The sequence below is a fragment of the Hippoglossus stenolepis genome, chromosome 10 (assembly GCF_022539355.2).
Source record: "Hippoglossus stenolepis isolate QCI-W04-F060 chromosome 10, HSTE1.2, whole genome shotgun sequence".
Classification (NCBI taxonomy): Eukaryota; Metazoa; Chordata; class Actinopteri; order Pleuronectiformes; family Pleuronectidae; genus Hippoglossus; species Hippoglossus stenolepis.
In genome coordinates this window covers 22,903,356-22,929,066 of record NC_061492.1, presented here as the reverse complement: position 1 = coordinate 22,929,066, position 25,711 = coordinate 22,903,356, and the positions used below count along the sequence as shown (strand labels likewise).

Below are 25,711 nucleotides of genomic sequence, written 5' to 3'. Positions count from 1 at the left end.
GCATCACCAGCTTCAGGTGCTCCACACGTGTTCCAATGCAAATCAATGTCCTTTTTGTTCAAACATTATATGGGCGCAGCAAAACCGATCCATGGTTCATTTTGATCTGGGTCTGACTACATTCTGGTGCATTGGTCTGGAGCCTGGTCTGAGGCACCTTTCCACCTGTAACTCTGCTTCAGATTCAACTGAAAAGTCCAAATGTCTGTCTTTGGGACCATGTGACTAAAATGAGATGTTGGAAAACCACGCGTGTGTATTGATGTCATGACATCGTGTTGGACATTTCTGTACTCATCTGCCCGTCCACCTGAAATCAGAAGGTTTTTCATTTCAGACTTCTCTGCAGGAGGCACATTTTATATAGTACCTTCCACCGTGTTTCCTCTGATTGATTCATAGATGCAGTTGTCACCTACGAGTCAATAAAAAATCAAATCAACATGAAATGTAATTGGAAACTTTGTGACTAGATTCTTCTTAAAAGCAACAACTTAGAAATAGCTGTGAAGGCATTCAGTACGAGAAGGAAGGCTGACCGTGGAGAAGAGACGAGTACACTTGCAGTTGGTTTTCATCGTGGTGGACAGTTGGGTCTGAGCTCTGATTGGTTCTCAGAGACTGGCTGAGCCTGAAACAGTCAAATGATCAGAAGTGAATGAAAAAGAAAAAGTAAAGTATTGCTGTTTTGTTGAAGATGAAACAAGAGAGAGTTGAACCAACCTGTCACAACACAGATCTGTGAAAAAGACAATAATGATCACGTTACATGATTTTATTTTTCAACCTCTGCTCCATGATTCTTAATATACAGAATAAGCTTTTTTTAGGGGCCAATGCCGATACCGATATCAAGGAGTAAAAAACTACCACTTATATATAAAATTGGCAATAATGCTTGAGTAAAACAATATTTTTTAAAGAAATAAAGATAAATTGAAAGAAAACACAAATACGACAGAATATATAGAACTTGAATTAAGACAAAAAAATGTTCAATGTAAAATATAATCATAATGTACATTGTTTATCCTGTAAAATAAACCTTTTCATATCGGCGCATATCTTAAAAGGCCCATATCAGCCAATTGAAATATTGAACGTAAACACAAAAGCAAATATCACAGCATTTCTTTTTTCATTTATACTGAAATTCAATCCAGATCATGTCATTCTTTCCAATGAGCTGTTACAAAACTGGTGAGTCTAATATGTGAAGGTCTTTAAGGATGAATGTTGATTTTCATGTTCTAGTTTTCTCGAGGATGCACCATTCATAGTGGTCCTGAAACAAAGTGACAATAACTGCAAATTTCTAAAATACACACTTGATACTTCAACCCTACAACATGATCAAGGCTGTTCATAGTTTTACACAAAGGATTTGAAATTTGAGACACCAATTGAACTGCATACTTATCGTACAAGAACTATTTAATAATGATATGATGGAGTTTCAGTTGAGGTTTATTTCAAATGCACATGAGCCAGTAGCTTAACAGCCAGTTGTTAATATTTGTACCTGAAGCTGAATGTGGATTTTCATTAACGTAGTCAGACCTCTCCTCTGGATCACCTCGGGTTCCTGTAAAGATCAGACAGAAAACGATTTGAAAAGGTTGAGAACCACTGTTTTATTCATTTAGTTGATTTCGTTGCCACTCTAATATCTCTATTACAACCAGCATCACCAGCTTCAGGTGCTCCACACGTGTTCCAATGCAAATGAACGCCCTTTTTGTTCAAACATTATATGGGCGCAGCAAAACCGATCCATGGTTCAGTTAGATCTGGGTCTGACTACATTCTGGTGATTCACCTGAAATCAGAAGGTTTTTCATTTCGGACTTCTCTGCAGGAGGCACATTTTATACAGTACCTTCCTCCGTGTTTCCTCTGATTGATTCATAGATGCGGTTGTCACCTACGAGTCAATAAAAAATCAAATCAACATGAAATGTAATTGGAAACTTTGTGACCAGGTTCTTCTGAAAAGCAACAACTTAGAAATAGCTGTGAAGGCATTCAGTACGAGAAGGAAGGCTGACCGTGGAGAAGAGACGAGTACACTTGCAGTTGGTTTTCATTGTGGTGGACAGTTGGGTCTGAGCTCTGATTGGTTCTCAGAGACTGGCTGAGCCTGAAACAGTCAAATAATCAGAAGTGAATGAAAAAGAAAAAGTAAAGTATTGCTGTTTTGTTGAAGATGAAACAAGAGAGAGTGGAACCAACCTGTCACAACACAGATCTGTGAAAAAGACAATAATGATCACGTTACATGATTTTATTTTTCAACCCCTGCTCCATGACTATCGTGACAATAGTTTGGAATAAGTTTGATTTAAATGAAATGAACAAGAGCAGCTCTCACTCTTTGAATTCCTGTACCAACACAACAGTAGCAGCGAGAGGAAGAGAATCAGTGTGATGCCACCAACCAGCACAATGACCAGCGGCACAGGAGACGTAGAGGGAGGTGCTGCAGGATAATGGGATCAGACGAGGAGCAGTGAGGAGCAAAGGCAGATCCATGACGTGGAAAAATATAGAACCAACACTTCAGCAGACATTTTGACGTGAAAAAAAGTAACTGTGTGAATAAGTTTTGTATTTGAAGAAATATATTAATATGTGCAAAAAAGGTTTGTAGTTGTAGAAATACTTTGTATATATGTGTAAAAAAAAATTTCCAGCTGTAAAAAATATGTGAAAAAGTTTTATAAGTGTATTGACCAAGTGGACCTGGTGTTTAGAAGCCGTCTCAGTGAAAATACTGCATGAGTCGAAAAGTTTTTAATCTACTTCTCAACCTGGAGACTCCTTTTTTACCTCATATTGATCACACTCACATTTTACTGACATCCAACTCTCCTCTGAGAAGTTTCCTGAATGTTCACACTTGTAGAAACCTTCATCTGACTTTGACACAGCTGAGATTTCCAGTTTCCAGCTGACTTCACTTTGGAGGAGTCCACCATTTTTGTAGAAAGAGAAGCTGGAATAGAGGTTTCTTCTGAACGATGAGCATCGGAGAGTAACGGACTGTCCCCCAGTCACAGGATGGGCAGGGCTCTCCAGGATAAGACGATCTGGAACTGTAAATAGTTAAAAAACCATCAACAGTGTGAACAACCTGATAATTCAGCTCGTAAATAAATAGCATAGGTCTAAATATTAGATGTTAAAGGGGAGCCAAAGTCATTCAATGCACTTTTTGTCAAATTCTGCTCCTCACGTCCATGAGCTGTATGTTGTGTGTGCGCTGGAAAAACATCTGGTTTAAATACACAGCCCTGGCTTCAAGAGAAGGACATCTGAGCTCAAGCAGGGTAGAATTGAGTGTGAGTGTAGAGTTTTGAGTGAGAGCATCACAAAATCTGAATGTGACATCAATAAGTCCTGCTCTCAAACCAAAAGACCACCCTCTTGAGTAAAGAGAGGGAAACAGCCTCCGGATCGCGCTGCAGGCTGTGGCGTCCACACAGTTACGTAATGTCTGCTTGTTTAACGGCAGACGGACACACTCTCGCAGCTGATTCTGGTCGTTGAACGTGTGGTTTGTGTAAATAAAGAGGGTGAATTTCATCCAGAGATCATGTTTGATGTGATGCACCTTGGTAAATGGGGGGGTGCAGCTCCTGAAGGAGCAGTGAAGAGAGGCAGTGTTCCCCAATTTCAGTTACTCTACCTTTAACTCACATTTTGGGATGTTGGAAACATGCACAGTGTTAATAGATTCAATGAAAAACTACAACCTGAAGTGATGTTGAGTGCGTTGCTGAGCTCTGATCCAAATTCACACCAGAAAACTCCAGAAGGAAGTCTTCCCATGGACCATGTGAACCTTGTGATTGTCTCCTGAGAGCTGCACTCTGACAATCCTACTTCGTCTTCAGAAAACCTCCACAATCTCCACTTATCAGAGTTTCCCTCGCAGGTCAGATGGACAAAGTCATCAAAGTAGTGCTGCACTGTGTCCGGACTCACTGTGAGAGACACTGATGAATAGGAATCTGAAAAACGTGACATGAAGTGTGAAACAGCAACTAATGGTTTAAATTTGTCGAGCATTAAAAACGTGAAGCCATCAGCAGAGACTCCATCTCAGTCACAGTCTTGTTTTTGGGAATAAGGTCATAATATTACGAGAATACATTTGTAATGTTTCCAGATTAAAGGTGTCATTTTAGGCTTTGCGTCATTTTACAGAGGAAATGTCAGAAGGACGACATCGTTTGTTGACATCACAGTGACATCATGATGATGTCAGTCCGAGCATATGATCATAAATAATATCAACTTCAGGTCAGTCCTATAGGATGCACACAAAAAATAAATTCATATGACATTCGATTTTGGGGAATGATTCTCTGATCAATATAAGCTTTAGATTGTCTCTCTAACCCTGTATTTGTCTTGACCTTTGACCTATCACCTCTAAAAGTTAATCACCTGGAGGAACCAGCCAAAGTAATGTTCCCGAAGTAACTGACCGACTGAAGTGATAACATCTGCTTCAAGAGAAAGAAACAAACTCACCTCCAGACCAGACCCACTTTGGCTCACTGTACTCAGTGTAAAACACGGGGTCTCCTCTTCCAGCTCGACATGCATAACCTGCTGACTTCGTCTGGCCTTGGATGACGTAGGAGTTTTGTTCAGTCCCTCCGTTGCTTCCTGGGAGCAGCTCATAACTGTACTTGTCAGGAATGTGCATATCCATCATCCAATTTGGAAATGTCTGTTGACATCTGGGGTCTTCATATGAACTAATCAGGTCAACTCTGTACCAGTAGAACCTCCATCCTGCAGTCGGATGTTGAACCCCACAGGTGAGAGTCACTGAGGCTCCAGGAGTCAGCCATGACGGAGACACAGTGACGACAGGTTGTGGTGCAGCCGCTGAAACGGAACATCGTCAAAACAAAAACACGTCTTCATATTTGTCTAGAGATGTTCATTTTGGGAGCAATGCAATTTCTGGATGCTACACATTCAGCCATCGACATGACTGCCCCCAAAAGTGAAGCCAAATTATAACAATCGCCCCCTGGTGGCTGCCTGCAGTATATGTCAACGATGGATTCTTTCATTTTAGTTTGTTCACGTGTTCATGTTTCTGATCAGTTAGGTTTTAATTAGTTATTTGATGCTATAAAAACAGGGTGAAACATCATGACTGACAGCTGAGGCTGACTCACGATTGGTCGTGTATCGGCAGGACATTGGTCCCAGATCGTTTGTATCCAGGATATTTTGGCTTGGATTCTGAACAGCAATTGTTTCCTCCCAGATGGGAATAACATATAAACATCGGTGAACGTCATCTTACTCGCCAATAGGCTGAATGAGATAAATATCGGTAAGATGTTCAGCTTTTGAATCGGTGCATCCCTCGTTACTTTTTTGTTGAATTCTATTTTTTATCAGCGCATATGAACATAAATTGAAGGAGACATTTGTCAGTTTCTCAAAACTCAGTCTTTCTCACCAGAAACTATTAATGTGACGACATCGCTCCACTCGGTTGTGTTATACAAGTTCTTCTTGTCTTTAGCCAAACACCTGTAGTTTCCACTGTCGGACGAGGACGCATTGACAATCCTGTATTCATTGCGTGTTGGAACAGTATTTGAGTTGGGTTTCCTCCATTCATACTCCCACTCAGTCAATACATCTGCAGGGACCTCACAGCGGACAGTGATCATCTCACCGCTGAATATCAGAGACCAGTCAGGTTGCAGGGCCACAGACGACTTGTGGGAAACTGATCACAAATAGAAACAGAGAACAGAAGAAAGTAGAATGGCACTCAGTACAGCTCATACCTCCACCAAACTTTACAGATACCAGTCCTCTCATCTTTTCATCAGAGAAAATAATAAAAAAAGAATCACACAATCTTAAAGCAAAACACTATGCAACTTTTTAACTTTAAAACAGCAGCTTCCAAGTTAATGTAATGATTCTCTGCCTTAATATGGAGAAAGTTTCCTCCTTCACTCCCTGAACGTCTGTTCTCTGTAACTCTGGTGAGTGGGTTCGATCTCCTGTGAGAAGAACTGACTGAGAGTCACAGCTTCAACTGTCACAATCAGCTGCAGTTGAAGAGTGAAGCTGAACTGTAGATCAGTTAAAAACACTCAGAAGTTATTAAAAAATAGCACGTGTGGCTGAAGAGGGCGCTGTTGCTCAGTTAAAGTTACATCGTGTTAAAGAAAGTCTGGATGTTTGGATTCCATCTAAATTTCATTGGTTCTGTCCCAAGTTTCGTGGAAATACATCCAGTAGTTTTTGCGTAATCCTGCTGACAAACAAATAAAGAAAGAAACATACAGGGACAAAATATAACCTCCATAGCGGAGGTAACTAGTCTTCGGATTTCTAAACTGACTCTTACCTCTTTTCTCTATTGTGACTAGGTTGCTGTCCTCTGTGAAGAAAGTTGTGTCTCCTCTCCTTCCTCTGCAGTTGTAGATGCCTTCCTCTGAGATGCTGATTTCATCATCTGTTTCATTATATCTTATGATCTGAGCTGCAGAGGAGGCTGAGGTTCTTCTGAACCAGTCGTATCTCCACTCAGCCGCGTTATCCACAGAGCAGATCAGTGCTAAGCTTCCCTTTCCTGTTATGGTTGTGTTATCGGCAGTCAGCCTGGGCCTGGGATTATTGGCTTTCAAAGTGTGTGAGAGAAAATGAAAGACAAATTAAATGGGGAAAAAAGATTAAAGCGTATGAAGCAGAATTTCACTCAGTAGAGGGCAAAGTTCTGATAGTAAAATATGTAATACAAAAAAGGTCTAATAATGAATCTCAAAATGTAAAAGGTTCATTGATCCCCACATAGCTAAATGCTTTTGGCCCAGATGTGGCCCACACTGTCACACTGTCATCCAGCCCACATACCTCAAGGAATGATGGCACTTGGGCAGTCCACTGCTGTTTGCCAGAGCTGGGCCACAGATAAGCCGTAGCAATACCGTTTGTCAACCAAAAGGGCCAAAGGTGGCCCAGATTTGTTATGTGCTGTTTGAGCCATGTTCACCATTCATGGCCCACTTGAGGTCCACATCCAGATTACACTTTGCCTAGAGCACCTGATGTGTGCCAAAAAAGACCCAGGTTTGTTTTAAGGTATTTGTGCCACATTTGCTGTTTTACATGTGGACCAGTTTAGGTCCACACCCAGATGCTATCTGGGGATTGGGGCGGAAATTGGTTTAGTAGTTTTTACATAATCCTGCCAAGAAAAACAAATAGAAAGAGGTGAAAACGTAACGTCCTCGGTGGAGGTATTGAAAGATGATTGGACTTACGTGTTACTCTCAGCTGGAAGGCGTCACTCCACTCTGTTGAGGAATACAAGTCCGCTCTGGCCTTACACCAGTACTCTCCACTGTGGAAAACAGAGGCAGTGCCGAGCCTGTATTCACTGTGTGTGGGAGCTGTGTTTGTACCAGTGACTGGTTGGTGGGAGCTTGTTGTCCTCCATTCATATTCCCACTGGGTGTCTCCTCCTCCCTGGATCTCACACCTGACAGAGATCGTCTCACCGCTGAATATCTGAGTCCAGTTGTGTTGCAGCATGACAAAGCTTCTGTTGGACACTGAACATTCAAACACAAATATAAAACCAACAGAGAGAACTGGTTAATATTGCTGCTGATTGGTTCTGTTTTCATCGTAGCCAGTCATGAAAGCATGCTACTCACAGGTTTTCTCGATGTGATGCACGTGACTCTTCTCTGAGAAGAAATCTGAGTTAGTCCTTCTTCCCCTGCACCAGTAGATGCCTCCGTGTGAGATGCTGATAGAGTTTTGCACAGGATTTGTTGCGATGGCGGTTTCATCATCGTCTGGGGAACGTGTGAACCAGTCGTAGCTCCAACCCGCAGACTCCTCAACAGAACAGGTCAGAGTCAGAGTGCCGGCCACTGGTATGGACGTCCTGGATGCTCTCACTGTGGCTCTGGGTTTGTGTGCTGCTTGGTAAAGAATATTGACATCATTAATTAGGAATCCTTCCTTAATACTTTATGAAACTCAGTTTATGTAGTGAAGCATCTATTAAATTAGCCAAAAATTATATCTTCATCATTAATTAGGACACAACTCATTATTAATCTTTACATCTGTAGTAGTATACATTTATTAAAGAAAATTTTAAAATATATATTTTCAATGTTGATTAGGAATCAATTCATCATTATTTTATAATTCTGTATATGTAGTCTAAATCATTAACATAGTAAAACATAATATCTTCATTAATAATTAGTAATCAAGTCATGATTATTTTATAATTAAGTATATGTAGTTATATAGTACACATGGATAAAATAATAATTCCATTAGGAATCAATTCATGATCAAATTAAATAATTCAGTATATGTAGTATAAATCCATTAAAATAGCAAAAATCTATATTTTCGTAATTAATTAGAGATCAATTCATTATTAAATTGTTTATGTTCAGTATGTAGTATATATCAATTAAAATAACAACTAATAATATCTTTATAATTAATTAGAAATCAATCATGATTATTTTATAATTTAGTACATGTAGTATAAAATGTATATTTTCATCATATATAATTGAGTATACACAGTCTGCATCAGTTGTTCTCTGCTCCTCCAATGTTTTTATAATGTCTATGTCAAACAAAAACCTAAACTTAAGTGAGTGAATGATATGATTGAATTTCTGTCAGTGTGAAAGGTCGACGTAAGGAACTGAGATCAGGTATTTCAGCTTTGACTGTGGAGACTGAACGACGCATTTATTTAGAAGAAGAAACGTGGATTGGTCCGGTTGTCGACACCATGTGGAAAATAAGCTTCATGTTTCTACTGTCCCATTTATTGTGAACTGCTTTACTTGTATTTCTCTTTATGCTGTATCTCAACATGTCTGTGGGTGAACTTCCCAGCGGTGACAATGATTCTGGATATCTCACCTGATACAGAAAGAGTGGCCCTATTGCTCCGTTTGTTCTCTTCTGAGCTGTTATGGTGAGCAATGCACTGATAATCCCCGTTCCTGTCTGGCGTTAGCTCTGGAATCCTGAGGACGTTCGTTGAAGGGATGGAGACGAGTGGTTTGTCGTTCCACGTGAATTCATAATACCACTCACTGACATTTGCTTCTCTCATGTGACACGTGAAATTAACGTGCTCCCCAGAATATAGAGTGGTTGAGTTGGGTTCAAAGGTCAGCTCAGCATCTACCCCCCCGCACAAACAGAACATAGTTAGAGGAAATACCAACCAGAGTTTTGTTCTATAAGTTTGCAGTTCATATATACTCACTAATCTTAGTAACAACATACACAAAGAAAAATGGGATGTAATATCCATATTAATAAAGATAGATAGCAATAAAGAAAAGAGCGGACTCACATTCAGTGTGTCCACAGGAGAGGAGTGTATTCAGCACTGAAAGAAACATTGGACATTATTAAACCTGGTAAATAATCAAACACAGTACAGACTCTAGTAATAAGTCTATTAGTAAGTACTGTTATATTGTAAAAGCGAGTATGAGCAGTAGTATTAAAACTACCCATCAAAGAAATTGTACAAAAGTATGAAATGGCTTGAGAACCAAAAACTCAATGAATAAAAGAAGTTAAAATATCAGTGATCTACTGTCTTTGATCCATTTATTTGAATTCATGTGGATTAGATGATTGTTTCTCTGATAATCATCGGGACAATATTCACAGCCTGTAACTTTAAAGTCTATAATTCCCATTAGAACATCACAATGTTTGATTTGTTTCTAAATCAACTTTTCTTATATCAAATTATCTTTTGGCAAATAAATCAATGAATCAGGTATAAAATTGGTCTTTTTTCATGTGTCGGGCATCAAATAATAAATTTAAAGAAAATATAATTTCCACTTTCTAACGGTTCTCCAACAATCACAATTTAGTCTCAAATAAAGGTTATTTAAGTGCGTGTAACAGAATACATGCGGCTAGTTACTTCTGCAAATAGATAATGACATTTCAGTTTCAGCGGCCGTTGCTGTGGTTGGACAAACATCTAATAAACACTTTGCATTCATAGAATAAAAGTTACTGATGTACTCACAGAATAACGACAGCACACCGAGCAAAGAGTGCCCCATGGTCCCATCCAGCAGCGCCACTCAAACACACTTCAAGACAGGTAGAGAATCAGTGGAACACATCTCTTATCAATATGAGAGAGGAAGGTGTTCGTGCACTTCTGTTTCCTGAGTCAGTTTCCTTCTTCACAGGAAACTCACACCCCAACACTGAGGTTGCTTGCATTTTAATATGTTTCTGTTGCTGTCGAGCCACCGTGATATAAATCACCAAACGTCCCTGCACGAGACAGAACTGTCGTCGTTATAGTTACTGAACATTTTGAATTATATATCTGAAATAATGGGGATAGCAATGATGGTAATTTAATACAGTAAAAAAGAAAATGTAGTATTCCCTCAAATATGTCTTCAGTGTAAAGTATCTTTGTAGATTATGATCATTTCATGATGTGGAAGATGTCTTTGACTTTTTGATGACAGGAAACAATGTTGCCTGACGGGAAACATGCAATCAGCTGTTAAAACTACAGCACGCAACATGTTTCCTTTAATTCTAATTCTAATTCCAAAGACGTCTATATTATCACTGATTTACAGGCAAGCAAATAATCTGACATTTGTGTGTTGACTTAATTCATAAACACTAGAATGACACAAGATGTAGAATTTACCTCTGAGTGCCTCCGCCGAGCCCCGACAGTCCAGTTCAATCAATCTGCAAACACTAATATATCAGTTCTCTAAATGTGAATCATTCACTGGGAAACTGGTGGAAAAGTCCAAAATGTTCATTTTAAACAAAGTGAAAAACTACCTGCCCCTTTGTCCGTTTCTGCACCAAACTCATTGGGTTCTTGGTTCCATCCTTCTGCCAAGTTTTGTGGATATTAGTTCAGTAGTTTTTGTGTAATCCTGCTGATAAACCAACGAACACAACAATGGACATGGGTGAGAACATGAGCTCCTGGGTGGAGGTAGCGACGGCTTTCATGGAGATCAGAAGATAATATATCAATATATTGAGTCTTTTCAGGATCCGTCCTCTGACTCTAGATGCTCTGCATGAAGATTGCTGCTTAAAATGCAGACTTTTAAAGAGCATGTATCTATGATGTCTGAAATGCTGGTGATCACCTTCAATCACACAGTGTGAATAAGAACATAACAAGAACCACGTGCAGCAGTAGTTTTAATTTATCACATTTACTTTTACCCAAACTACAATTGTTACGATGATGGCTAAGGTTCCATGTTTAATGGGTAAATAAACTAGAGTCAACCGGACATTGTCTCATTGCATTTCGTTCAGTTGTGTTACTCTACACATTGATATATAAATGAATCATAAAAGTACAATAAAAAGGTAAAATCATAAACTGTACACAAACACTTTATCACCAGTACAAAGCATATTCAAGTAAATAAACCCCAGAAATCTCATTGTAACAAATCATGAATATGAAAAGTTGTGAAGAAATAAAGAAATGTGCTTCTATGGAAATGTGTAAAACGTGTTGCAGATGCCAGCTTCACATTTCATGTGAAATACTGTGCACATGAAAAATCCCTTCATGCACCAGTGTGTTAGTGGTTCTGTGTGTGTTCATGGCATCATGGATTTAAGACCTTTTGCAATAAATGGCAAAAAGGTGAAAGTGCAGAATAAAAGTGGATGATTTCACACACAGAGGAAAAGTAAGAGATCATGGGAATAAAACAAACAACCTGCTGGACGTCAGAGAAAGTCGAGATAATGACATCACATAAAATAGAGTGAAGCAGCAGGTCAAGATAAACTTTATTATCCCCAAGAGTCCGTTTGTGTTACAGCCAGCAGAGAATAAAGGAAAGTAATAATTCTATACACACAACGCACATATACATAAGGGCCTGTAGATCACATGATGCTTTAATGAGGCAGACGGTCGCAGGGACGAATGAGTTCTTACGTCTCAAAGTCTTTCATCTTGGTTAGATTCTATAGATCTGTGAGCAGAATCCACATTAAAACTTCTCCCCTTGTGAAAGACGTTTATCGCTGGTGGACCTTTGCACAAACAGCATCAGTGTCGGCTTCAAATGTGAGTTTGTTTTCGATTGTTGTTCCCAGATATTTGATGGACAACTTCAACAGCTCGGCCATGAATAAAAACAGAGGGAATCGGTGGAGGCTACTTCCTGAAGTGGATTATCGTGTCTTTAGTTTTGGACACATTACACTAGTCGTTAAAATCCTCCATCACCGACAGAAAATCAACCTCGAAGGTGAAACGATGATGATCTGTGTGTTTTCTCCATAATCCAGATGGGAAATAGTCCCACCCCCTACTGTTTGACTGACAGAAGTGGTTAGTTTATTTAAGCTTAGCTTAGTTTAGCAAAAGCTAGAAACAGGCAAACACCCAAACAATAGCCCCTCTGAAGATTAGTGAGGTTATAAATGATGAAATATCATGTTTGCTCAAAACAGCAAAAAAATGTCTTGCCTTGTTTCAGTAGACTTTTAAAAACGGTTCACAAACCTTCACTTTACGTACAAAGATAAGTTTGGTTTAATAAACTCGGGACTGAATCTTTTACAGCTTCACGTAAGCTTCATGGTGATTAGACAGGGTCGATGGAGGCAACACTGCAGGATGTCTGCACTTGAGCCTGGCGAAGTCTACATGTGGATTTGTCTCTGAACGGGACAACAGACAGGAAAGTTCCGGGCTGCTGTTGTTACGACGAGGTCTATGGATCAAGGGGGCGGGGCCTGGATGGCGTTTTGCCTTTGGGCGCCAGGTTTCGGACACTTGCTCTGGGCTAAGTTGGCAGATGGACGGTGACTGCTGTTGGCTGCTGCTGTTGAATCGTGGCGACTGACAGAGCAGCTGGGTTTTGGGTGGTTTTGTGAGGATCTGGATGGACTGCAGAAAGATGTCGGCTGGTCGGGTTGACAAACCACAGAACTGAGCTCATGTCGGAGGTTGGACCTGAGGTCGGGCCCCTGGCTCACCTGATCAAATGTGCGGCTGGTGACTCGGTCTTTCTGCAACATGAGAAACTGAAACTCCGACGAATCATTTCATCTGTCACCACACGGGTCACAGCCAATGATGCTGCGTGAAAACAGAACCAGGGAAGCTGTTGGTGAAGAAAATGTTGGAGCAAGTCTTTATATACAGACGCTGGTTGTCTGTATATACAGTCACTGATGGTCTTTATATACAGCAGGGGTATTCAACTAAAATTTAAAGAGGTCCAGTAAGAGAACATTTCTTGAAGCAAAGGTCCAGAAGATCATAATGTCTAACTATTTAGTGTGATATATATTTAAGTAGCCTAGTAGTTGTATCAACATCTGCATGTACTAAATACCTGACTGTTTCCTGAATTCAGTACGATTCAAAAACTTTTTGACAATATTTATTATCACGTAACATAGAACTGAACATATATGTATGATTGCAGATATGTATAATGTTCCCTCATTAACTAAATAAAAGTAGGGCTGCATTTCAAAATAAGAGAAAATAAATAAAATGTGAAAATTGTGCATGTTCAAATAAAGGGCTTAACTTCAGAAAAATAAAATAAATGGAGCAAAAGCTTGAATTTCCCTTTTTCTGTTTCACATCTTGACTCAAAAGTCTCAACCAATTTTACAGATAATAAATCTCAACACATCTTAACAATTGAACAGTTTTAGAATCACTTTCTTCCCCTCTTATATCCCACTCCCCCACTTTGTTCGTCTGTTTCTCTCCCTTTCTCCGTCTCACTCCTCTGTTTCTCTCCCTTTCTCCATCTCACTCCTCTGTTTCTCTCCCTTTCTCATTTACATTTATATACAGTCACTGATCATCTTTATATACAGACGCTGGTTGTCTTTATATACAGTCACTGATGGTCTTTATATACAGTCACTGATGGTCTTTATGTAATGGGGTCAATCCTTAATAAAAAGCTTTAGCTAAAACAGGATAGTTTTAGCAGTGTTACTTTACCAGTTATGCTTACATGTCATTGTAGATATAAAATCACAGCTCTAATTAACCTGACAGGACGGCGATGCCTATAGGATGAGGGGAGTTGGCGAAGTTTATTTAGGGACCCCGTAGTCTCCCTCTCTCTCTCTCTCTCTCTCTGCACTGCCGGTCCTGTGAGGAAGTGTAGCGTGGGCGCAGCAGGTGTGGACGCCAATTGTTTGTTGCGAGCCCAGCGTACAGCTGTGTGTGTGTGTGTGTGTGTGTGTGTGTGTGTGTGTGTGTGTGTGTGTGTGTGTTGTGTGTGTGTGTGGTGTGGTGTGTGTGTGTGTGTGTGTGTGTGTGTGTGTGTGTGTGTGTGTGTGTGTGACGGGATCAGCGTCGCCATACAGGCACGCAGTAATAATCTCCAGTCAGCGTGTACACACAAACTAATGGGAACGATACTTGTAAGTAATGCGCCGCAACATTTATCCAGAGTCTATACTATTGTGTCTGTGACATTAAAGGGGACATAGCATGCCCATTTTACCACAAGTTGATATGGTTCCTTGGGGTCTTAATGAAATGTCTGTAACATACTTTGGTCAAAATACCACAAGGATCATATAAAACAGCACCCTTTTTACCCTGTATAAAACAGCCCTCCACAGAGTGACCTGTTTTGAGTGCCTGTTCCTTTAAATGCTAATGAGCCAGCTCCCCCCTCTCCCCCCATGATTTTAAACGATATAAAGACCATGTAGGGAGACTTCCAGTTCCTTGTTACGACACAAAACCCAGGAAGCGCAATCGAGTCGCTCAAGCATGACGTTTCTGACTTAGAGGAACTATAACAAAACGCGCGAGTGTTTTTTCCCCAGAGTTTTTGGGTTGGTAGACATGCCAGATACCCACATTAACCTGTAGAAGCACTAACAAAGTGGAATTTGCATGCTATGTCCCCTTTAAGTGTAATTGTCCTTTCCTGTTTTAGTACTTGTCATCACGACAATAAGGACGGCGTGGGTCTCTGCTTTATTTAAATTAATTGAAGGTATGGCATAACGATGTGTTTTATATTTGTAAATGTTTTTAAACATTTTGATAAACTTGTTTAATAATTGTGTGACCTAATATGACATGTTTGTTTCATAGGGCTGCCTTCAGGCAGAATATTTACGGTCACTGTTTTTTCCCACATTTAGATTTAATTTAGATTATTTGGCCTTGTTTAGATTTAGTTTCTTTCTGATTAATTGGTTTGATTTCTGGTTTCTTTGTTCATTTTATTTTGTTCTTTGTTCTATGGGTAATGTGCAATATGGTTGACGGGTACTGTGCAATCCTGGTTTAATGGCTTGAATATTGGTGAGTTATTGGCTCTGTAAACTAGAGGCCCTCTTCTGTTATTTCAGTGTATAATATCGCTTGCAGTGATAATCCACTGGTGCAATCACACCAGTATTGGGATTCTTAAAGTGTGCTGTTTGTTTTATGCATGATATTTTAGCTTTGTTAAATTGGGTCTGGAGCCTTTAATTTCTCTCTTTTTAATCTGTTATTTATATCAAGTATAGGCCAGTACTCCCTACATTGCACATGATCCTGTGCTGTTTGATCAGTCTTTTTAAATCCTTTGTCCAACTTGAATAAATTGTCTATTTCTGGAATCATCAGCCTCCCGTCCCGTTTATTCTGGATATATGTGGTGAACTCGATTGGCATTCAACTGTCGCACTAAACTTTTGACCACTACATTTATATACAGTCACTGATGGTCTTTATATACAGTCACTGATCATCTTTATATACAGACGCTGGTTGTCTTTATATACAGTCACTGATGGTCTTTATATACAGTCACTGATGGTCTTTATATACAGTCACTGATCATCTTTATATACAGACGCTGATTGTCTACATATACAGTCACAGATGGTCTTTATATACAGTCACAGATGGTCTTTATATACAGTCACTGATGGTCTTTATATACAGACGCTGCTTGTCTTTATTTACAGACGCTGGTTGTCTTTATATACAGTCACTGATGGTCTTCATATACAGTCACTGATGGTCTTTATATACTCTCACTGATGGTCTTTATATACAGACGCTGATTGTCTTTATATACAGACGCTGATTGTCTTTATATACAGTCACTGATGGTCTTTATATACAGTCACTGATGGTCTTCATATACAGTCACTGATCGTCTTTATATACAGACGCTGATTGTCTTTATATACAGACGCTGATTGTCTTTATATACAGACACTGATGGTCTTATTTAAGGATGTGTTGTGCAATAATGCATTCAACGTGATACCATAAAATGGTGTGCCTTTCGGCATTCAATAAATTTGGTTATCAAAATAAAATATTGAATATTAATATTTAAAATATTAATATTAAATTATAACTTTAATTGATTAAAGTTACCTCGGGGCACCACCCTTCAAAGGAAGGGAAAAGATAGCCAATTTATTGATTAAGTCTCATAAAAGTACTAACTACAAATTTGGAAGTCTGATTAACAATTAAATTAATAACTATAACCAAAAATTACCATATAGATAGTTAGCTAAATTGAAGGATATGGAGTTCTTGACAGTGTAGAGGTTGGCAAAATTCACTTATGCAACATTAATGAAAAAACATTTGTGAAAGAAAAACATTTATTATGAATATAATAAAGTATAAAAACACAAATTACTAACGGTGTACTTACTTATGCAACATTAATGAAAAATGATTTGTGAAAGAAAAACATTTATTATGAATATAATAAAGTATAAAAACACAAATTACTAACGGTGTACTTACTAAACAAAGATAGGTATGTGAGTATGCGTGTGTGTCTGTGTGAGTCAGCGTGCTTCCAAAATGGCGGCTGGCCAAAGAGATAACACCCTTCCCCCCCTATTGGAATGTTTACGACATGTAGCGGGGGTCAGAGCTAATTAGGTGAAGAGTTATGCGTGTGTCTGTGTGTGTGTTTGTGCCAAGTTAGAGAAAGAGTGTAGAGTGAAATGCAAAGAAAGACTGTGAAGAGCATAACAAACTTTAACCTTCGAATAACTTATAACCAAAATATCACAACACAAATCAAACTTATAAACATCACACAGAATCGAATAAACAGTCTTTGCTTAGCCTAGTATGATTATTAAGCCCAGTTGTGTTACCCGTCCGTGGAAGGGGAAAAAGAGTTGCTGTGCAGTTCGCTGTTCTGTGAAGTCGTCTTGCTGGTTTGTGTGGCTCCTGTCTTCGTGGTTCTGTTGAGCTGTGCAGCTCAGTTGCTGTTTGAAGTTCTCCTGCAGGACATCGCGTCGCTGCTTAGAGGTTGGTAGAGCTTGCGAGGAGGTTTCCTTGGTGAGATGAGCTGGAAGCTGCAACTCTCCTCCATGAAGTTGATTTGAGTTGAAAGAGTGAGCTGGACCATCGCCTTTCTCCTCTGAGAGGATTCATGGAAGGAGCGGTGTGCTCCTCTCCAAGAGGTGAATGGGAAGAGGCTGGTCAGCCTTCTCCCCTCGGAAGGATTGTAGAAAGAGATAGAAGAGAGGGGGAACAGGCCTTATATTGGCCCGTTGACCTCACAGGTCATGGGGCCCAGAGTGACCAATAGGAGTTGAAACTTGTGTCCCTGGGGGGTTTTCACACCTCTGTGTGACATTCTGGAGGGTCTGGTTTTCTCCAGACAAAGGGACATGCGGCTTCAGGCTTTTGACTACCCATGTAGGCCGAAGTGTAGTACACAAATACCGTGTCCCAACAGATGAATGTTGATTTTCGTGTTTTTGTTTTCTCGAGGATGCACCATTCATAGTGGTCCTAAAACAAAGTGACAATAACTGCAAATTTCTGAAATACACACTTGAAACTTCAACCCTACAACATGATCAAGGCTGTTCATAGTTTTACACAAAGGACACCAACTGAACTGCATACTTATCATACAAGAACTATTTAATAATGATATGATGGAGTTTCAGTTGAGGTTTATTTCAAATGCACATGAGCCAGTAGCTTAACAGCCAGTTGTTAATATTTGTACCTGAAGCTGAATGTGGATTTTCATTAACGTAGTCAGACCTCTCCTCTGGATCACCTCGGGTTCCTGTAAAGATCAGACAGAAAACGACTTGAAAAGGTTTAGAACCACTGTTTTATTCATTTAGTTGATTTCGTTGCCACTCTAATATCTCTATTACAACCAGCATCACCAGCTTCAGGTGCTCCACACGTGTTCCAATGCAAATGAACGTCCTTTTTGTTCAAACATTATATGGGCGCAGCAAAACCGATCCATGGTTCAGTTTGATCTGGGTCTGACTACATTCTGGTGCATTGGTCTGGAGCCTGGTCTGAGGCACCTTTCCACCTGTAACTCTGCTTCAGACTCAACTGAAAAGTCCAAATGTCTGTCTTTGGGACCATGTGACTAAAATGAGATGTTGGAAAACCACGCGTGTGTATTGATGTCATGACATTGTGTTGGACATTTCTGTACTCATCTGCCCGTCCACCTGAAATCAGAAGGTTTTTCATTTCAGACTTCTCTGCAGGAGGCACATTTTATATAGTACCTTCCTCCGTGTTTCCTCTGATTGATTCATAGATGCAGTTGTCACCTACGAGTCAATAAAAAATCAAATCAACATGAAATGTAATTGGAAACTTTGTGACTAGATTCTTCTTAAAAGCAACAACTTAGAAATAGCTGTGAAGGCATTCAGTATGAGAAGGAAGGCTGATCATGGAGAAGAGACAAGGACACTTGCAGTTGGTTTTCATTGTGGTGGACAGTTGGGTCTGAGCTCTGATTGATTCTCAGAGACTGGCTGAGCCTGAAACAGTCAAACAATCAGAAGTGAATGAAAAAGAAAAAGTAAATATTGCTGTTTTGTTGAAAATGAAACAAGAGAGAGTGGAACCAACCTGTCACAACACAGATCTGTGAAAAATACCATAATGATCATGTTACATGATTTTATTTTTCAGCCTCTGCTCCATGACTATCGTGACAATAGTTTTGAATAAGTTTGATTTAAATGAAATGAACAAGAGCAGCTCTCACTCTTTGAATTCCTGTACCAACACAACAGTTCAGGTAAGACTTTTCAACCTTGCCCTTGATTGTCATTCCCTCTGTTACCTTCGCAAGTTGTGACACATCATCATAGTTGCAATGACTGAGTATTTCGTGCCAAGTTTGAATATCATAACACCCATAACATACATCATCATCAGTCATATAATTTTCAGTGTTTAGATAGTAAAGTCTATCGTGCTATTTAATTGCAAATTTTGTACCATTCTTGTGTATGAGCTGGTTACACCCTTGGCGAAAGTTGCTCCAGTGCCTACTCACGCGAGGTTTCCCTTCTCCTGCGTAATGCTCCCTCAGCATCTGTAGCGCCTTTTTCCTGTTGTCCGCTGGCTCTCTCATTATCAAGGAAAGACTCTTATCATCTTGAAACTGTATCGATTCGGTGTAAGCTTCTTAATTTCTCTCACCATCATCGCTGCCTTCGTCTTCCTCACTGGGCTCATCTAAGATGGTCGCTTTCAGTCCGAGCAGTCCCATGTGGCACAAAAACTTTGTTTCCCATAACCTGTAATTCTTCTCATCTCCATCAAAACATAAACGGTTCCATCGGCCTCCAACTTACCTCCTGGGCCCATAACCTGTTGGTGTTGTCATCATTAAGGGAAGAAGAACCGGGCACCAATATCCATATTCCACGGAGGAAAAATACACACAGCCGTCATCTGTGTTTACTTGAACCGGAAGTGATTCACTTTATTGCGCACTCTCCAGTTATATCATAATAAAGCATAGACTTCAGTATAAGGGCACATATTAACAGAAACCTAACAACTTTAGCTTAGGAAATAGGTGGTGGACATCAGCCTCAGGTTTTCTATGTGACTGTCTATTTTAGTAAAGTTACACAAACTATTATTTATTTCATGTGACAGACAAATACATTATTCTGCATGTTCACACACGAATGACAAATTCAGTAAAGTTTACTTAAGATTAACGATGTAAAAACTGAAATTAGGCGACAAGTTTAGTTTTCACTGTAACACCTTACAACACATCAACACCCAGAGTCAGAATACATCCAAACCTGTGGAGGCGCTAGCGCACCATAGAGTTTATATTCAGCGGCCATGAGGATCCACAGAGGAGGAAGACGGCCGCCTCTGTCTTCTATCAGGTCCTCAGTCAGGCTATGAATAGCTGTGGTTCCCGCGGAACACTCTATTCACTAGATCTCATCTTACTGAAGAGAAATGTCTGGACGAGGAAAGGGAGGAAAAGGGCTCGGTAAAGGAGGCGCAAAGCGTCACCGCAAAGTTCTCCGTGATAACATCCAGGGAATTACCAAGCCCGCCATCCGCCGCCTGGCTCGCCGTGGCGGAGTGAAGCGTATCTCCGGTCTGATCTACGAGGAGACCCGCGGCGTGTTGAAGGTTTTCCTGGAGAATGTGATCCGCGATGCTGTCACCTACACCGAGCACGCCAAGAGGAAGACCGTGACCGCCATGGACGTGGTGTATGCTCTGAAGAGACAGGGCCGCACTCTGTACGGCTTCGGTGGATAAACTCACTTTACAACAGCTCAACAACACAACGGCTCTTTTAAGAGCCACACACTGAGTCAATGAGAGCTCACATCCTCTGCTCAACACTAATCACTCGTTCTTCCAGAGTACAACAATCAAACAACGTCTGTAAATCGATAGAACTCTGACGGTGTAACGTGAGGGTTCAATGTGGGGTAGTTGAATCACTTAACGTGGAGAAACTCCAGGATGGAGACTGACTTAGTGAAGCTGCACTTTACTGTTCTCCACACTGATCATCAACCACTCACACTTCCTGCTTCTCACTGTGACTGAACTAACAAGGAGAAGCCAGGAGGCCACAGACTGAGGTGAAAGAACTACAGAGGCAGATTCAACACATCGTTACTGTTCATATGAAGCTATTTACGTGTAAACATACATATGTAAATAACTAAACAGTAAATATTCTAATAAAAATTGTCAATTCCCATAAACGCAGGAATGAACTTAACTTACATTAGTCATCATTAATATATAAACACAGTTAAGCACCTGCATGAAATGTTTTTTCCCTTTTTAATTTGATTTGACTTGATTTTTCCACCTTAAATATCCATAAATACAACACTTTCCTCCTGCCTCCATCAATCATATCCACATTTACACGTTAGGAGTTCCTCATTTAATCATCAATGTGTTTGTGGAATATCAAATGTTTTTCTTCTCTGATTTGACTGGAATTCTCAAAAAATTTGAATGACTGGATCATCTGCATAAGCTTATTGTTAATAAATGATTCATGAACAACAGAACCAATTCATCATTAGCAGACTCAGCACACAAAGCCTCAAACGTTTCCTTACAGCTTGAAACCAATGCATTCAGATCACTGGACTTTACTTGGTGTATCATGGGAATGTGTGAAAATGTGTTGCCTTAAATTTAAGGCAACACATTTTTATATATATCAAATATATATTAAGTATAAACATATATAATATAATATATAATAAGAGCAAGTTATTATTATTATTATTATTATATATTTGTCGTAGCGTCCATTTCTGAATTCGGTCATTGTGAACTTGTTTGTTGACCAATGGGTTTCCACGGTGAGTCCTGACAGAGTCACGGCATCAAGCGATGAGAAGAGGAAGCGGAATTTTCTGACACTGACATCGAGGTGTTTGTTAGTGAGGTGGAGGTGAAGAGCGATTCATGGGACAGCAGTGATGTCACTAATAAAGAAAATACACTGATACTCTGCTGCTGCTGTGGATAATACAATGTGTGAGAGTGAAGACGATAGAAAGAACAGAGCCTGAAATGAAAAAAGATCCAATTCAAACACTCTCAGAATTTGAGGGAACTTTTTGAATCTCATGTTCGTATTTTAATCATCCAAAACTGCAGGATTATTAAATTCACAGGCAGCTTTGATGTCCTCAACCTATAGAATTTAACAGAATTATTATCATATGCTTGTGTTTGTACTGGGATGGTTCGGTTCCGTCGGTCGATCTGTGTGATACTTGACTCAGTTCAGCACAAAGATCACAGATCACAGATCAATAGAATCTATATCAGCTGATCAGACATCGCTGAACCCTCGATTCCTCCTCATCCTTCCATTCGCGTGCATCCATCACGCAGCATCACGCAGCAGTGTCATGGCAGTATTTATTTATTTAGGGCAATCTGACCGATTACCTCACATCAGTGGATCCTAATCTCCACTCTGGGATATTATTTGGAAAGTGAATGTTTTTTATTCATTTCATGTAAGTGATCTCCAGTGCGCTCTGTGCGCCTGATGGCACAGTCACGTTCACTGCAGTGATTTGGTGATACACGCACAGTGTTAGAAGATATTAATAAAAACTGTTAATGACTCGGCTCTGTAACTCAGCTGTTTAATGGTATCTGAACGTAATTTGCTGTCAATTAAAAGGTTTGTGTGGAACAGATATTTACGCGAGCACAACTACAGCTGTTGGTTTTAATGTAAATGATGAAGTGGATCAATATTCTGGCCTCAGTTCACCACCTCACGTCTGTATCAACACTTTCCCGTCTCGAAAATATTTGTACGGATGGGTGAGAGTTTGCGTGGAAATACGCAAATTTTGCCATCGAGTTTGTTTTTATAAATCCAAACGGTTGCTTGAGAAGTGGCGTACGTACGTTTCAGGCCTATTCTGTGCGTACGCAATGGTTATAAATGAGACACCTAGTCCTGATAACTAATGTGTTTATTAGTTAAAGTGAGAGCAGGTCAGCAGGAGAGTGGAGGAGGACACAGAAACTGTCTCATGTGAAACACGTCTATAATCACACAAGTGACCGGACACACAGCACCTAACTTTTAAAACCTGATTTTACAGCTTAAGCAAAAGTACCATCAGAGTTATTGTGTATGACTACATTACTTTGTAAATAATAAAGTTAGAAATAAATGTAATGAATAGATATCATTACTTCTTCCACTAGATTTCTATCATGCCGAATGTAAAGTGGGTTTAAAAAATACATTTAATCAGTTACACTACTTTTTCATTAGACAAAAATTAAAATGTGTTTCTGCAATCATACTGTACATCTTAACAGATGTATGCAGGTCCCTTTAATGCTGTGGATCCATGTACCTTAGGTGTATTGAAATTTGAAGTGTGTATTCTTTATATTAACACTTGCAGATAAGCTCTGGTTTCCTCACTAAATGACACCAACATCTGACTCTCGTATTGAATGCTAATGTGCCTAGAATGACTTATTCATGTACTTGTGTATTTTACAAGTTGGTGTGTGACATGAGGAGATTTGCTCTCTACCAGAGGAGAGTGTGTGGCTCTTAAAAGAGCCTTTGTGTCGGTGGTTTCCAGCAGCTTTGCTTTACTTGGACTTGGGGGCCTTCTCGGTCTTCTTGGGCAACAGAACAGCCTGGATGTTGGGCAGCACGCCGCCCTGAGCGATGGTCACTCCGCCCAGGAGTTTGTTGAGCTCCTCGTCGTTGCGGACGGCCAGCTGCAGGTGGCGGGGGATGATACGGCTCTTCTTGTTGTCGCGGGCGGCGTTTCCAGCCAGCTCCAGGATCTCAGCGGTCAGGTACTCCAGCACAGCCGCCAGGTAGACGGGGGCGCCGGCACCAACGCGATGTGCGTAGTTGCCTTTACGCAGCAGCCTGTGGACACGACCGACGGGGAACTGGAGCCCAGCGCGGGACGAGCGAGTCTTTGCCTTCGCTCTGGCCTTTCCGCCGGTTTTACCTCTGCCAGACATTATGGATGATGTTTGTTTCTTAAAACACTTCAAGAGAAACTGCGGTGAGCAGCTCGAACCCTCCTTTATATATCCGCGGATCAAGCGGGACGGTTCATGCCAGACCAACCAGAAAGAGCAGCGGAGGACGGACTCCACTTTCCTCCAATAAGCAGCGAGTACCCCAGGAGGAGCCTCTCACCAATCAGGACCCGGGGATCTGAAGCAGCGTCACCATTTCACGGCTGGCTCCGCAGCTTAAAAGCAGAGTGTCCCATCTCTGCATCACTTTTTTCTCCTGATCTGAGAGACAAGAAACAAAATGGCAAGAACCAAGCAGACTGCGCGTAAATCTACCGGAGGCAAAGCCCCCAGGAAGCAACTGGCCACCAAGGCTGCTCGTAAGAGCGCCCCGGCCACCGGCGGCGTGAAGAAGCCTCACCGTTACAGGCCCGGTACCGTGGCTCTGAGAGATCCGTCGCTACCAGAAATCGACGGAGCTGCTGATCCGCAAGCTGCCCTTCCAGCGCCTGGTCAGAGAAATCGCTCGGGATTTCAAGACCGACCTGCGCTTCCAGAGCTCCGCTGTCATGGCTCTGCAGGAGGCCAGCGAGGCTTACCTGGTCGGCCTGTTTGAGGACACCAACCTGTGCGCCATCCACGCCAAGAGGGTTACCATCATGCCCAAGGACATACAGCTGGCCCGCCGCATCCGCGGAGAGAGAGCTTAAACTGCTGCTGCTCCACTGACGATAACAACGGCTCTTTTAAGAGCCACTTCACTGCACTCAAGACAAAACTCCTCTGCTGCCCTCACTAGTTACTGACTGTTCATACATATAATACACTGTAAATAACTGACTAAAGAATTTACAGTAATTATCTGGAAAATAAAGTTACTATTCAATTATTTTCAAATACAAATAATTTATGTAAAGTAACTACAGCATCGTACAATAACTATTTTTACAGGTTTAAACAACATTTAACTGTATTTTAGTTTTACAACATTAATTGAACAGCAAACAGTTAGTATTTCACAATACTATATACTAAAGAGTTTACAGTAAATTATTTGTACCATTAGTAGCTTTGCAAATAATACACATTGGAAAGTATGCAGGCTAAGACCCGGCTTGCTATTAATCTAATATTCATTAATATTACAACTTTCACTTCACCTGTTGAATGGAACCAGAGTCAGAGCTGCAATGAAATAAAATGTTTATTTTAACTGAGTTGAGTTCTAAAATACATGTCAACTTTAAGAACCTGAGATGACCTTGCTTTTTCTGAGAAACTGAACTACTCAGTGCAAACATTTATCAAACAGTTTAAGTTATTTAAAAAGATGCCTTTAGTAAAACATTCCAATTGTTTTGAAAGACAAACATGGAGCCCTTATAAACAAGTGACACATAATTGTAACAGTGGCATTACAGGCACATGATCCCTTTGTAATAAAATCAAGTTATTGTGCAGGCAGCAAACACACCGCTGATGGACGAGGCTCATGGTGAAGTTGAGCCAGACTTCCTATCAGAGCCGTGAACGTTTCATGCTGAGGATGCTGGGGAGTCATTCTATAATTAGGGCTACATTTCATGTCCATGTTGAATTTGTCAATTTTACTCAATATTCACTTCAAGTGATGATCAAATCAATATTGGGGAACATTTCTCTTTCATTTAATGACAAACAGTCAACAGGTTCCATCATCGAACGCAACAGAAACAATCGACCACATCAAATAAAGGCAAACACCAGATCAAACCTAAATAAAATTGTTGAAGTGCAGCACCTAAACATAAAAAACAGCTCTTTCCATGGTCCTGATAC

At 40.3% G+C, this 25,711-nt stretch overlaps 4 protein-coding genes and 1 long non-coding RNA gene across 5 annotated transcripts; 2 read left to right on the top strand and 3 right to left on the bottom strand.

The window, feature by feature from the left end:
• Positions 1-359: 359 nt before the first annotated feature.
• Positions 360-10,171, bottom strand: LOC118116009 (basement membrane-specific heparan sulfate proteoglycan core protein-like). Its single transcript, XM_035167310.2, has 18 exons — positions 10,103-10,171; positions 9,404-9,439; positions 8,962-9,228; positions 7,713-7,982; positions 7,317-7,607; positions 6,401-6,673; positions 5,492-5,767; positions 4,540-4,902; positions 3,756-4,013; positions 2,850-3,095; positions 2,372-2,479; positions 2,233-2,248; positions 2,049-2,140; positions 1,880-1,924; positions 1,523-1,585; positions 724-739; positions 540-631; positions 360-415 (listed from the first exon to the last, which is right to left on the bottom strand). The coding sequence occupies exons 1-18, from the start codon at positions 10,137-10,139 to the stop codon at positions 360-362; spliced, it is 2,805 nt and encodes a 934-aa protein (XP_035023201.2). The 5' UTR covers positions 10,140-10,171.
• A 7,631-nt stretch (positions 10,172-17,802) lies between these two features.
• On the bottom strand, positions 17,803-18,812 carry LOC118116094. The gene is made up of 3 exons (XR_004697631.2): positions 18,622-18,812; positions 18,090-18,152; positions 17,803-17,866 (listed from the first exon to the last, which is right to left on the bottom strand). It is a non-coding gene; the product is annotated as an uncharacterized LOC118116094 (long non-coding RNA).
• A 1,496-nt stretch (positions 18,813-20,308) lies between these two features.
• LOC118116073 (histone H4) lies at positions 20,309-20,701 on the top strand. Its single transcript, XM_035167385.2, has one exon. It carries the CDS (start codon positions 20,339-20,341, stop codon positions 20,648-20,650), a length of 312 nt encoding a protein of 103 aa, XP_035023276.1. The 5' UTR covers positions 20,309-20,338; the 3' UTR covers positions 20,651-20,701.
• Positions 20,702-23,455: 2,754 nt separating this feature from the next.
• LOC118116047 (histone H2A) lies at positions 23,456-23,921 on the bottom strand. Its single transcript, XM_035167354.1, has one exon. It carries the CDS (start codon positions 23,891-23,893, stop codon positions 23,507-23,509), a length of 387 nt encoding a protein of 128 aa, XP_035023245.1. The 5' UTR covers positions 23,894-23,921; the 3' UTR covers positions 23,456-23,506.
• Positions 23,922-24,159: 238 nt separating this feature from the next.
• On the top strand, positions 24,160-24,655 carry LOC118116030 (histone H3). The gene is given in 2 exon segments (XM_035167334.2): positions 24,160-24,340; positions 24,342-24,655. Coding segments are annotated over 2 exon segments (408 nt in total). The 5' UTR covers positions 24,160-24,194; the 3' UTR covers positions 24,604-24,655.
• Positions 24,656-25,711: the final 1,056 nt, after the last annotated feature.

Excerpts from the sequence above, each read along its gene's own strand:
- LOC118116009 (XM_035167310.2), bottom strand. The coding sequence starts at position 10,139 with ATGGGGCACTCTTTGCTCGGTGTGCTGTCGTTATTCT. Across the intron at positions 9,440-10,102 it reads CGGTGTGCTGTCGTTATTCT|TGCTGAATACACTCCTCTCC; the intron begins GTGAGTACATCA and ends TGTTTCTTTCAG. Across the intron at positions 1,586-1,879 it reads CAGAGGAAACACGGAGGAAG|GAACCCGAGGTGATCCAGAG; the intron begins GTACTGTATAAA and ends TGATCTTTACAG.
- LOC118116073 (XM_035167385.2), top strand. The coding sequence starts at position 20,339 with ATGTCTGGACGAGGAAAGGGAGGAAAAGGGCTCGGTAAAGGAGGCGCA.
- LOC118116047 (XM_035167354.1), bottom strand. The coding sequence starts at position 23,893 with ATGTCTGGCAGAGGTAAAACCGGCGGAAAGGCCAGAGCGAAGGCAAAG.